At 33.4% G+C, this 14,333-nt stretch overlaps 1 protein-coding gene across 1 annotated transcript; it reads left to right on the top strand.

Moving 5' to 3' along the window:
• Positions 1–6,132: 6,132 nt before the first annotated feature.
• Positions 6,133–11,829, top strand: LOC131627193 (chlorophyll(ide) b reductase NOL, chloroplastic-like). Its single transcript, XM_058898033.1, has 13 exons — positions 6,133–6,462; positions 6,542–6,610; positions 6,736–6,797; positions 6,900–6,986; positions 7,339–7,406; positions 7,489–7,537; positions 7,619–7,704; positions 8,121–8,178; positions 8,883–8,933; positions 10,827–10,877; positions 10,947–10,988; positions 11,335–11,445; positions 11,613–11,829. Exons 1-13 carry the CDS (start codon positions 6,198–6,200, stop codon positions 11,658–11,660), a joined length of 1,047 nt encoding a protein of 348 aa, XP_058754016.1. The 5' UTR covers positions 6,133–6,197; the 3' UTR covers positions 11,661–11,829.
• Positions 11,830–14,333: the final 2,504 nt, after the last annotated feature.

The following is a 14,333-nucleotide window of genomic DNA, read 5'->3' as shown; positions in this document are numbered from 1 at the left end:
GGTAGATGGCAAGCAAGGATTGGAAGAGTTGCAGGCAACAAAGTTCTCTACCTAGGAACTTTCAGTAAGCTAGCCATTTTCACTCGTAGTTGCACTTTGCCATGGTAGAGATAATTTCAAGATTTTTAATGATACTAGATTTTCAAGATTAATGAAATGATACTAGATTTTTAAAAAAGAAATCAACACACATGTTGTGCTTATATCTGCAATATCATTGTTATGTTTCAGCAGCAAGACCTATCACCATTGTTTTCAGAAGAGAGTGATAGAATAAGGAGGAGAGTTGATTCAGTTCACCAGTTTTATAGTCCCACATTGGTTGTTTCAACAACAGAATTAGTGTTTATAAATCAATCCAACACATTAAATACTGAATTGAGAATAGTGTGAGACTAAATGGGCTGAATTGAAACTTAAATAGACTAAGGCCCAATTGTAACATTTTGATTATTTTTAAAAAAAATATATCTAAAAAATATTAATAAATATAATTTACTCTTAAAAAATTAATAATATGTAAAAAAAAGTAAAAAATAAAAAAAGTTTTAAATTAAAAAATTAAGGAAATTCCACGTGTATTTAAAAAAAATAAAAATGCTACGTGGACTGCCATGCAAGCAGTTAGAAGGAATCTTTTCTGCAATGTGGCAAATAGGGGTGTATCCAGAAGGAATCTGGAAATTATAAGGGGGATTTTAAAAAAAAAAACTTTACCAGGGGCTAAATCAAAATTCGCTAACATTACAGGGGGGCTTTATATATTTAACCCTTAAATAAATAATGAATTGATAAAATATGCTAGTAGTTAGTTAAAATGAGTATTTGATCTATCTATCGGAAAATGTGTGTACTTTTCTCATTATATTTAAGTCCAGAGTAGTACTTTTCTCATTATATTTAAGTCCAGAGTAGTATATATTAAGGCAATTTTTCATTGCACCCTGGTATCATGTAGCAGGACTTGGATCATCTCCTTCAATTTTCTCTCCTTTCCTCTCCATCCTCTCTATCTCTCTCTTAATCTTACTCTCACACATCATTAAAAAACAAAATATAATAAAGAGAGAGAATGAAATTAAGAGAGAGATAGAGAGGATGGAGAGGGAAGGAGAGAAAATTGAAGGAGAGGATCCAAAGTGCATGTAGCATGGAGCGTACTTTTGAAAATTTTAAAATATTTTTAGGTAAATTCGGAGATGTATTTTTAAACTTATTAAATATTATTTTTTTGCTTAAATTTAGTTGGAAATGCATTTTCGAATTTACTCAAGAAAATAGATTGGAGATGTATCAACGAACTAGGTGTTCGGAGATACATCTCTGAATTCTCGCATGCATGTTTTTTTGCAGAGACAATCAAATTGTAGTTTTTTCAATCCATCATAATTTTAAATCGATTAACATTGTTTTTTTTTGTTTCAAAAATTAAGTAAAAAGAATATACTTAATACCCTTTTTGGTCCCGTACCTATGTCTCTGGGTCTATTTTGGTCCTCTTCCTTTTAAAAGTTCAAAGTTTGTCCTTTAAGTTGTCTAACAGAATCAAAGTGGTCATTTCTGTCAAATACTGACTGACAACGTTACTATAGATGACGTGGAAGGTAACATAATGTCTAGTCATCACATTCTTCTTCCTTGTTGCTGAAACACGTAATATTTCCCCCCAAAATCAACCCTAACGCAAAATGGTTTCCAAAATCCCCTCATCTAATCATGAGTTCTATGCGCGGTTCGTCATCATCATCTAGAAATCGAAGTGATTCACATGTATTTAACAACTCTAATCTTCCGTGGAAGCCTCTATGTCGTTTTGGAGACAATATTATACTTCGTAAGGCAAGAACTATCAACAATTATGGAAAACTATTTTGGGGCTTTCAACATTTTTAAGTAAGCTTTAGTCTGAGTCCTGATAAGTTGAATGTTGTTGAAATGTCTATGTAATTCATTGCAATTTGCATTCTCAATCTTTAGTGGAGACAAGCTGGTTGTGGATTTTTTTCAATGGTGAAAAGGAGCAAACCCTGATGAAGGATCAATGGAAGATAGATGTGCTTAGTCAGGAGATAGAAGAAGCCAAAAAAGTGGTTGAAGTTTTGAGGCGCAATAATATGGAATTAAAGGATGCTTTGAAGAACACCATTAGGTGGAAGAAGATTTGGAAGTTTATGTTCTATGTTGCTTTATTTGTTTTAGTAATCAAATTGTTGTAAAAGAATTCAAATTATTGTGAGAGTTGGAGAATTTTGAGTTGTAGTATTTTGCATTGTTCAAGTTGTAGTAAAACTTGCATTGTTTGAAATTATGTTCAAAATATGTTCAAGCTGTTTTCTTTGTTTTAGTGTTTAAGTTGTAGCAAAACTTGCATTGTCCAAAATATGTGGCCTTTTGTTATTTGAGTTTAAAATCTGGACAATATACCATAACATAAACCTTGTTCAACATACCATAACATAATCTGATATAACAAAATTTTGATCAACATAAACCTTGTTCAAATTTGATCAACACAAACATAAACCTTGGACTGGTGTGACATTTAACTTCACAGTTGAACCAAGATTTGTCCTTAGAATTTCATGACAGTAATCATATATCCTTGTGTAGCCCCCCAAAAATGAGCCATCAACCATATCCCTAGCTGCAAATCTGGCCATAATTGCCTTTGTCTTATTAGCCCCCACATTCCATTTCTTTTGAGCCTTCTCATTTATGTCCTTTAGCTTCAACTTAGGATTATTTTTCAGTGAGTTTTGTAACCTCTTGCTAAGCCATTTTGTACTCATCATCTTTGCATTGTATTCTCTAGAGCAATTGTGTATATCAACTATTTTCCGAAGTTACCAAGTCTCCTCATTAGGCAACTTTCCACAATATGCCTCCCACTGGCACATTCACTCTCTTTTTGTCATTTTGTAAAAGCTTAAGACCTCTACCACATTGAACAACCTAGGTTTGAATTGTTTCCTTAAAGTCATTTTTTGAGTTAAATTAAGTTCCCAACTCCCATTTATAATGAGACATATCTTTCATTAACTTAAAAATGAGATACTTTTTCTTTTTTAGTGCATCACTCTCCTCACTATCACATCCACTATCTAACTCCTCACTATCATATAAGCTTCCATTCTCCTCTCCACAGTCTCCTTCCCATTTCTTTTTCTTCTTTTTACTTGTTCCTTCATGGTTTCCATCATATTCAAGAAGATTGTCTAAGTTTTCATCAGAATAATCTCCACTCATATCATAATCACTAAATGCAATTTCCAAAGCACTATCATAACTGTAACTCTCATCCTCACTGTCATCAGAGCTTGTAACATTCAACAAACCAACACTAGTCTCTATACCATCATGAGCCTCACCATCACCTACATTTAAGGGTGTCAAAATGGATGAGTTAGATGAATATGGATTGAATTGTTAATGGATGGATGAAAATAATCCATTAGCCCATTAACAATCAATTAAAACTTTAAGAATATCCAATCCAATCCATCAATTATGTAAAAAATCCATCGATTAACATCATTTTAGTGGATGAATATCCATCCATAAAAAAAAATTAATTTAAATTTATTCAAAATATTTTGGATATAATAATTTTTTTACATTTTCAAAAATAAAATCGATATTTCAGGAGAAAAACTCCATTTTTTTGGAAAATCGATTTTTCATATTTCTAAAAACTTGATTTTTCGTGTTTTCGAAAAAACCCGATTTTTGTGTTTCTAAAAAAACTTGATTTATCATATTTCAGGAAAACACGATTTTTTGAAAAACTCGTTTTTTTCAAAAAACTTGATTATTTTTCGTTTTTCGAAAAAAAATCACCTTTTTTGTATTTCCCAGAAACTTGATTTTTTCGTGTTTTCAAAAACTTGATTTTTTTGTAAAAACTCGATTTTTTCGTGTTTATGAAAAAACTCGACTTTCCATATTTCCGAAAAAATTGATTTTTCATAATTATGATAAACTTGATTTTTTGTTTTTCCAAAAAAACTCGACATTTTATTTTTTTCCGAAAAAACATGATTTTTTGGATTTCTGAAAAACTTGATTTTTCCGTGTTTTCGAAAACTTGATTTTTCATTTTTCGTGTTTCTGAAAACTCGTCTTTTCGAAAAAAATTTGATTTTTTGGTTTCTTTCGAACAAATTTGATTTTTTGTATTTCTGAAATACTCGATTTTTTGTATTTCTAAAAAACCTGATTTTTAGTTCTTCTGAAAACTCTTTTTTTTCTTCTTCGTTTTTCCGAAAAAAATCAATTTTTTTCTTATTTAAAAAAAATCGACTTTTTTGTGTTTCCAAAAACTCGACTTTTTCTCAATTGTTTGATTTTGACCCCCTAAATTTCAAATGCTTGATTTTGTCTCATAAAGTTCCCCCTATTTTGTATTTGGTAGCTCCCTAATGACATGTACACTAAATTTCGCTTATGTGACATTTAAAAAATGCCAATGTGATAAATGTGCATTGATCTTTATTTTCTTCTTCTTTTTTTATAATTTGTTTCCTAATTTTCCTCTCTACAATTCTACTATCTTTTTTCTCTTTTTAATTATTTAATCTGGGATATCTTTTATACATGTTGTTTGTTGCATGTGGTTTAATAGCAGCAACCAAAAAGATTTTATCTTACACTAGTACATGTATGAATTGTAATTATATTATTTATTGTGTTTAATTTGTGTTGTTTGTTTGATCGGTTGTATCTTCTACTTTGTTATGATAATTTGTATAGTTCTTGTTATGTTATGATAATTGTTATAGTTATCATTATGATAATTGTTTGTTTGTTCATGTAGTCACAAAAATCTCTTAAGTATTCAAGAGTTAGTTTAACACAAAGGGAAAAGAAGAAGAAAGACTAAGATACGATAGACACTCAAACTTTAACAAACAAAACTTAATCTTTATTTTTATTCTTAGATTTTTTTTTATTGTTGATTTTGACCATAACACATATGGTGAATTGTTATTGTCACAACTTCTTATACTTTTTTATTGTTGTTTTGGCTATTTGACATATGTGGAATTTGACCAAAGAGTCTTTTATTTTAATTAAGCAATAGTTTATCTTTTTGTTATCAATTTTTTTTGTTATTAAACATATGTTGAAAGAAATATTTAAGATTTTCAAGATATTATCTTCTAAACTTAACTAAAAGAAGATAACAAAAATAATTATAGAGAAGAAAATTAGAAAAAAAAGTAAAAGAATAAAAAATAGTATTCTTTTGCCACATCAGCAACTTTATTATTATTATTATTATTATTATTATTATTATTATTATTATTATTATTATTATTATTATTATTATTATTATTATTATTATTATTATTATTATTTTTAAATGCTAGATAAGTGAAATTTAGTCTATATTTTATTGGGGACTATCAAATAATATAAAAGAGGGCATACTTGATAAGTCAAAATCAAATAATTAAAATTTGGGGATCAAAATTAAATAATTGAAAAATTTATGACCATTTCACAACCAACCCCATGGATCTCTTATACACCACCGCAAAATTCTAATTTTTCTCCTTGATTCCGTAGATGCACATCCGGAAGCATTCCATATTTTAAAAAAATTTGATTCTTTCCGTAGATGCATTTACGTTGATGTAAAGATTTTTTCAAATTAATTGAGAATTTGGGATTTTCCGAATTAATGAGATTTTTACCAATTAATTGAAAATTTTGTATTTTCTTAATTAATTTGTAATCTAATTGGAGATTTTTCCAATTAATTGGAAAAATCCCAAATTAAGTTACAAATTAATTGGAAAAATCTCAAATTAACCAAGTTCATGAAATCTTCGGTAGATGTATCTGCGAAGAAAACCAAATTTTAAAAAAAGTTCTTCCAAAAATATATCCACATAAATACAAGACAATTTTATTAATTTAATAGTGCGTAAATAGGTCATGGGATGGGTTAAGAAATGGTCAAATTTAAAAGGCAGAAATTGGATTTAAACCTAAAATCTCTATCGTTTTAAATAAATTTATTCACGCACATGTACTTGGGAACGGATATTTTGGTAGTTTAGGTATGAAATCTAAATCCAATTTACTTTGTTGAGTAAATAAGAATAAAATTTTAAAGCAAAAGATAAAATATCCCGGAAAAGCATACTGCATCATTTCTGGCTTAGCTAGTTTCCCATTCTAATTCCCTCACAATGGCTCTCACTTCCCATTCTCCCCAACTTTCCCTCTCTCCATTCACACGTCCAACCCAATTCAACAATACTACTCCTTCTTACACATTCATCACTCACACTTTCCCAACCGTTTCTTCCCGCCAAATTATCCCCAACAACAAAACCCTCTTCTCTTTTTCTCTCACTAAACCAACTCCATCTTTCTCCGCAACGGCTTCTTCTTCTACCAACACCCAACCCATGCTCCCCCCTTACAACGTCTTGATTACCGGCTCAACCAAAGGTTCGCATTATTGTGGAATTATTAGGTCGAATTGTTGTACTTTTGTGGCTAATTGAATTGTTTTCCGTATATGATTCAGGAATAGGGTTTGCTTTGGCAAAAGAGTTTCTAAAAGCCGGTGACAATGTCTTGGTTTGCTCAAGATCAGGTGTGGTAGCTCATCTCATATATGCTAGTTGAGTTAAGCGAATGTAAGCGGCTTGTCTAGGGTTTAATCCTTGGCGGCGACATTTATTTGTATTTCTGTGTTAATGTAAACACGTTGTTTTAAAGATGAAAGGGTAGAGACTGCTGTCAAGTGCTTGAGAGAAGAATTTGGAGAGCAGCATGTGTGGGTACCTCCTCTTGAACTTCTTTCTTAGTTGAAATTGAAACCAATCTATGATCAATATATAGATAGCTTGTGTGTTCCCATGTTCACATTATGTTTCTTGCAGGGCACTACATGCGATGTCAAAAATGGAGAGGATGTGAAGAAATTAGTTTCGTTTGCTAAAGAAAAACTGAAATACATTGATATATGGGTATTAATGTTTGGTTTCTTTTTCCATTGCGGTTTCTTATTTTGCATATATGAGTAGAAAAATATTGCGAGCTAGCATTGTTAAAGTCATGGTCTGATTAACTATGTAAGCTGATGTTCTGAAAATATTTCTGGTCATTTTATTTTCGTAGTTATATTCACAATCATCTTCACTTACGGACAGCATTAAGCATATCCTTTCCATCTTCCCTTTCCCTTCAATTCCTCATACTTATTCGACATTTTCTTGTAGCTATACCAATTTTTCATTTGTTTCAACTCCCTCGTTTTATTTAATGTGTTTGTTGAAGTATACTAATTCCATTTTTTCTCGCCCTATGAAAATGATACAGATCAATAATGCTGGATCAAATGCATATAGCTACAAGCCTCTTGCTGAAGCATCGGATGAGGATCTTATGTGAGCCACAATAAACTTTTCACCCTAAATGTAATTTTTTTTTGTATTATTTTTCTTTTAACTCCCAATTCCATGTGTGCAGTGAGGTGGTTACAACAAACACACTTGGCTTGATGATATGCTGTCGAGAGGTAAAATATATTCTCATGTAAGAGGCACACTGTAAATAAAGTAGGTACTTTGTTATGCATGGATGTTTAGTTTCTATCTAGGCAATAAAGATGATGGTGGGCCAACCTCGCGGAGGACATATTTTCAATATTGATGGGGCAGGTTCAGATGGAAGACCAACTCCCAGGTATTTTTTGACATCATTGGACTGTTGCATAATCAGTTGGTTGGGTGCAATTTCCTGGCTACACTTTTAGATTGTTGCTGTTTATTAACTTCTTCTAGGACTGGCAGCCAAATTAAACATGCCATACTGAATCATCTTTTGTGGATCTTTGGTTAACCGTGCTGTGGTCTTTTGTGGTCCAATTGATTTAACTCCCATTTTGATTAAAGTCATAGATTAAGTTCTTTTTTAAGTTTAATAATTGCTTATATTCTTTACTAATACTTGCAAAGCCTGAGAGTTGGTGTTTTATGGGCGGTGTCAACTGAAAGGTATTTTTTAGATGAAAATCCAAAGATGAACCTTAGATTCTACTGTATATTATAGTCTTTGTACATGCCATGGGGAAAATTATTGATTTTTTCCCTTTTTCTTAGGTTTGCTGCATATGGAGCAACAAAGAGAAGCGTGGTTCATTTAACAAAGTCATTGCAGGTTGATGTTTTAGATGTAAAATGTTAAATAATCACAGCCGTTTCCTAATTTACATAAGTTTGTGTATACAAAGGAAACAGGGAAATTAGGGAGATCTCAAATCTTTTGTGAATCAAGTCACCTTGCTAATTCTGTGATGTACCTTACTGATTCTTGCGTTCTTTGACCCCTACCTATGATAATAACTAAGACATCATCACAATTATCAGCCTGATCATGTTAAAAGAATGCTACTTTTTTTCTTTCTTTATGGTAATTCTCTAAATGTAATTCTTGGTGGTCAGAGTGAAATGAGCTTATAAGATAATTCTTTAGTAACCCTTAAAACTAAACAATGTCAGACCCTACTAAAGGCCATCTAGGTTTTCTGTCGGATATTAGTCATTGGCAAAACCATAGCACCTATAACATGGTTAACAAAAAATAAACAATAATTGGGACTGAGTTATGTGTCGGGCAGCCTTTTTAGATGACCTGTAATGCCTGACAATATCTTTAAGAGTATAGTAAGTTACATTATTCCTCAAATTATTTTCTTGCTTGCTTGATTGTGGATTGAAATTTCTAGTTATTCGTCAAATTTTATATTATTAGATAATTTTACTTTTTGCATTCAAGTATCACAAATGAGATGTTTGGTGTGCAGGATACTGCATTAAAGTATCTTGTAAAATTTATTAAAACAATCTTCTTGAATTTCACAGGCCGAATTGCAGATGCAAGATGTTAAAAACATCATGGTTCACAATCTTTCGGTATGTTTTGACTTCTTTATCCTTTGGTAAAGTATAATAGGCATTTCAGCATGAATATTAAAACTTCCGTCTTCTATAATATAAGCTTTGTTATAGTTATTTATTAATTCGTATGATAAATTTAATAAATCTGGCTGCAAAGAGTTAGTAATTTGACACACTTTTTGTTGTGCTGAATGATTTCAGTCTTTATTACTATGTTAGAACTGATGAGCCCCTTCACGTTAACAGCCACATTTTCTGAGTTATTGGCTTGGATAAGCTAAATTTGATTTGTAATAAACTTATGCATACTTATTACCACATACATTACGAATGCACTTGTTAGGGAAAGAACTTTATACAAAACTATGTTAGCTTTAGCAATGATTAAAACCACCATGCTTGTCCAAGTAGGTTAAATAATGATGTTATCCCCATCCATAAAAAATTTAAGGGCCTTTTGAACTCAATCCCTTGAGGTTACAAGGTCAAGCTCTTACAATTGGATAGGATCCAGAATCTTTGGAAATAAGAAGCATAGTGAAAACAAAAAATGTTTTCTCAAACCTAACTGACCCAAATGTTATAAAAAAAAATAGTATATCAAATTACAATTTGATTCATGTAAAACCAGGAGTGCACTTTTCAAGATAAAGTGCAGAGTTTCGTTGTTATTGGGAAACATGTGATTTATACTATGATGAAATACATACACATATATAACAAATATGAAGTTGTTAAAATCTCAATCGTTGATATGTCATCAACAAAAGTAAGCATAATTACTGTACCCTCTTAAGTACATACCTCCTTATGGAGGAAGTAACACTAGCAAATTAAGTACTGATGTAGTGGAAAACATTGCTGTTGTTCTTCTAGATCCTTATCCATAGAAAGGTAGTCTGTCTACAAAAAAACACTGAAATATTTGGATTATTTAGTGACATAATCTGAGTCCATAACTCTACTATATGCTAATTTATAATAATCTAAAGGGTATTATTTACTGGTTTATAGGAAACTTAAATAAATTGGATATAGGTTGCCCTTTATAGTGTTATTTTGTGCCAACCCTATTACATATTTTTCATCCCTTGAACAATACAATGGTTTTGAGGATCTAATTCAAAAGAGCAAATCATACTTGTGAATTGTTAAAAGTCCCACATTAGATGAGATATGATCTAAAATATGTTTATTAGTGGGATTGAGTTAGGCTCAACAAACTAAGATGATAGGAGAGCCTATCTAAGATTCATTTGGCCACCTGCTATAAGGTCATTGCCACCAAGCCACTCAGATCATGCTCCAAATGTTCAATCCTGGGCGTGAGAGTGTGTTAAGAATCCCACATCATATGAGATATGGATTGAAAATGTATTTCTAAGAAGGAGTCTTCACCTCACAGACTAATTTTGTATGCAGAACATGTGGGGAAATGCGCATGAATTTGATATCCTGAATAGTTCAATAGATGCAATGTTAAAGAAGCAGAAAGAAATCTAGAGGAACAAAATTTCCTTTTGACCACAAGCTTGATTGATATAATTCTTAGAAGGAGAAACTCTTGAAAAAACACAGGCTCACTGTATTAAATAGAATTATGGTATTAGATCTTTATTTAAGCTTAAAAATGTGCAAAATCATCAAAACCAAATGCGTCTAAATGCAATCCATTGCCAGAAAAAAATAATTTCTTAAACCTTGTATTTGCATGGCTTTCTTATTTACTTATTGATGGTTTTAGTTTGTTCAAGTATTTTCATCTTGTCACGTTTTAAGAAAATATGATTTAAGAAAAGACATCAGGATGGAATTCCAGTAAAGCTTTGATGGTTGATGCTCTCTCATTTCATCTCAACTGTTAGGACATGTTTTTCTCTTTTTACCCCCTTCTTTTTGGTGTTGCAGCCAGGAATGGTAACAACTGATCTTCTCATGTCTGGCGCCAATACAAAACAGGTAAATATGCAACTATCTTACAGTTTCCACTTAGTTCGTTAAACTGACTGACTTCTTTCTTCTTTGTAGGCTAAATTTTTTATTAATGTCTTAGCTGAGCCAGCCGAAGTGGTAAGATTTTCATGTATATTATAATATTTTGACAGTTCATAGCAATGAATTATGAAAGATAAACTTGCTGACATTGTATCCTAATGCGTTCCATTAAATCATTTTGATCACCCGACAATCATAGCAAGTGATTTTGTCCATTCATGTTTCATAGATATGTATGTAGCTTTTATGAATAACTTCGTGAAAGTAAACTCAAGCGGAAAAACAATATAGACTATTGATCTGTAGAATATTCGAAGTTAAATTCTTCACAATTACTAACATGATTCAACTCTTCCAAAAGCTTAACCTGTTAAGTGAAGGAACATCATTACATTTCTAACATATCTATGGTGATTCTCAGGTTGCAGAATACCTAGTTCCAAACATTAGATCTATCCCTACCAACAGATCAATGAAGCCGACATACATCCGGTTCCTCACGGGTTTGAAAGCCTATTCACAGATATTTTCAGTTAAGAAAATCCTAATTTTCAATAGTTTAAATCTCTTGCTTGTATGCATCATTGCATTAGTTCATTCATGCACATGTCATAAATTTTCTTTTATCATGGAACTAGGGACCATAACATAATCTATCATGTTCCGAACTCAACGCCGTCTTTTCTGTTTACCTTACAGAGATTTGCATTTGGGGCAAGGAGGAACCGGTACATCATTGAAGATTGAGCAGCATATACATAGGTGCCATGCCATGTTCAATTCTTGTCAGCCCCTTTATGGCTTTCTCTTTTATTTTTCTCCTTTTGGTAAATCTTAAATCACCATATATACTATTGATATTAGAGAATATCTTAATGCACTCCTTGATACTCTTAGACACCTGGCAAAATTTCAATTATGCCTCCTGATTTCGTAGATACACATCCGGAAGTACTTTTTTTTTGGATAAAATTTAGTTTTTTCCGTAGGTACATATACAGAAGCATTAAAAACATAGTGAATGTTGAGAAAATTTAAATTAATTCAGTTCAGTGAATCTTCCGTAGATGTATCTACGAAACATGTTAAAAACAAAATGTTTCGTAGATGTGTACCTACGAAACTTTTTGTTATAATTTCAAATCAACTACATTTCACTCTTAAACTCTAATATTTTTAACAAAACTGGAACATCAAATTATAGTACATCAAATTAGTGCAATTTAAAGACAATGAAATATATTACACCAAAAGAATACATCGTATAAATCATCCAAATAATGTCAAATACATAATCAAAATAAAGTACATAAATGTAATCAAAATACAAACATCAATAAAATCACAAGTATCACTACTGTGTGTGCCAGACAACATCCTCATCCTTTTCTCTGTCTCTGGCCTCGCCTCTGCGTCAATCACGTCGTTTGATGGCTACTCTGCCTCTACCGTCAAGTATCCCACCTATCCTGGCACTAGGGGTGGCAAAACGGGTGGCAAAACGGGCCGCCCGCCCCGCCTTATGCCCGCCAAAAAACGAGCGGGGCGGGCATGCCCGCCAAGTAAAATGGGCATCAAAATCATGCCCGCCCCGCCAAGGTGGCGGGTTGGCGGGCGGCGGGCTTACCCGCCTATTTTTATTTATATTTTTTTAATAGATTAATATGCTTTTTTTACCTTTTAATTAAACTTTTCACTTATTTTTTAAAACAATTTTTTATAAAAGTAAATTTTTAAACAAATTTACTCTAAAAAAATATTATATATTTATAAATAAATGTATAAAATAAACCATCAAGAATCGCAATTACTAGAATTAACTAAAAAAAAGTGAGTTTTGGAGGAGGAGCGGGTTTTGGCGAGCGGCAGGCTTTGGCGGGCGGCGGGTTTTGGCGGGGCGGGCTTTGGCGAGCGGCGAGCCTAAAATCCCAACCCAACCCGCCAATTTTTGGCGGGTGCGCGGGCAGCCCGGTGGGCCCCGTCCTGTTTTGCCACCCCTACCTGGCACGATGTTGATTGTACAAAATGCCTCATCTGCCACCTGAAAATTTCATCCAGTATACGCATGTGATCAGACCCCTCAAGCAAGAAACCATCGACAATGCCTGCCCGTGCCATGTCAACTATCTCACGACAACGAGGAAGAACATCGTTAGTGTGGTCCAACTGAGACTGATGAGTCTGCAAGATCTTCTCATGGACTAGTCAGGGTGGTGATCCCGCTGTAGTGGGGATCATGTATGCGTGTGACACCATGAAGTACCAAGTGGTGTACTTGCTGGCGCAACTTCAGTCTTTCTGATCTGGTCGCCCAAGCCTCGTAAGGAACCATGTGATGATCAAAGTCTTCCAAGATCTCATCTATCTTCCGACGAGTAATGACGATAGGAGCGAAGACGGAAGGGTGACGAAGTATCGTCAGACAATAGCTGAACTGTCGCATGACGCGCTCCGGAAGATAACAAACAGTGATGGTCGAACTGGAAGCCAACCATCCAGAATATAGGACAACATCATCCCACGCAACCGTCTCACGGTGAGCAACATAACAGTCGTATCAGATGTCCTATGTAGCCATGCAGTCAAGATACCGTCTGTAAGGATTCGACATCTGGTACAATCTAAGGGGGATGAAGGCACTAGCACGCAACATGACCTCAGTGTAGCCAGACACCTCTCCCCAGCCAATAATCATGGGGAAATGCTGTAATATCCAACCCTGAAAAAAATACAGGGATCAAACATTATCACAAATATATAATGAACAACTTTGAGAAAAAGTATAATGATATAAGATTGTTACCACTAAGAGGGAACAACTGCTAGCCACAGTCATTTCCTTCCATAGGCATCCCTATCTGAGTTTATGGTAGTTGTACGCCAGTGTAGCCACTTCCCAGTTGTACTTATGGATACATGCGGTATTCGATAAGTACCTCAGGTAAACAACATATGTGTACGAGGAACTTGTGTCTACAAACAGCTGAGTGCCTAACAAAATTAGGAAGTAACATCTCAGCACTCGATGTCTGTGTATCTCCATCTCTATTGGGTCACCAGCAGCCTGCTGTGTCGCAAGGAGCTCGACCTCGTACTTTTGTGTCAAGAAGGAAAATCTCACGTGTTCGTCGCGAATCCCCGCCACCTCCTCACGATCAACCTGAGCTCCTCAATCGGAGCCTCCTCGCTGAAGGTGTGAAAACACTATAAATGAAGGGTTTGAATAGGGTTTTTAACAAACAAAACTTTGATAAAAAACAACTCCCCTTTTTGAAGAACAAACTCCTTACTCTTGATAATAATTATAAAGTGCAAGAAGGAAAGAACAATGTATGTTTATACTAGTTCACTTGAGAAATCCTCAAGCTAGTCTAGTCCACCCGCCAAGGTGATTTCGTCTCTCTCAATCGAGGTCTTAAT

The sequence above is a fragment of the Vicia villosa genome, unplaced genomic scaffold (genome assembly GCF_029867415.1).
Source record: "Vicia villosa cultivar HV-30 ecotype Madison, WI unplaced genomic scaffold, Vvil1.0 ctg.000351F_1_1, whole genome shotgun sequence".
In the NCBI taxonomy this organism is placed as follows: domain Eukaryota; kingdom Viridiplantae; phylum Streptophyta; class Magnoliopsida; order Fabales; family Fabaceae; genus Vicia; species Vicia villosa.
The sequence above is the reverse complement of the archived record's forward strand: the minus strand, read 5'-3'. Positions and strand labels throughout refer to the sequence as shown.

Coding starts and splice junctions, on each gene's coding strand:
- LOC131627193 (XM_058898033.1), top strand. CDS start 6,198: ATGGCTCTCACTTCCCATTCTCCCCAACTTTCCCTCTCTCCATTCACA. Junction 6,611..6,735: donor CTTGGTTTGCTCAAGATCAG/GTGTGGTAGCTC, acceptor GTTGTTTTAAAG/ATGAAAGGGTAGAGACTGCT. Junction 10,989..11,334: donor TAGCTGAGCCAGCCGAAGTG/GTAAGATTTTCA, acceptor GGTGATTCTCAG/GTTGCAGAATACCTAGTTCC.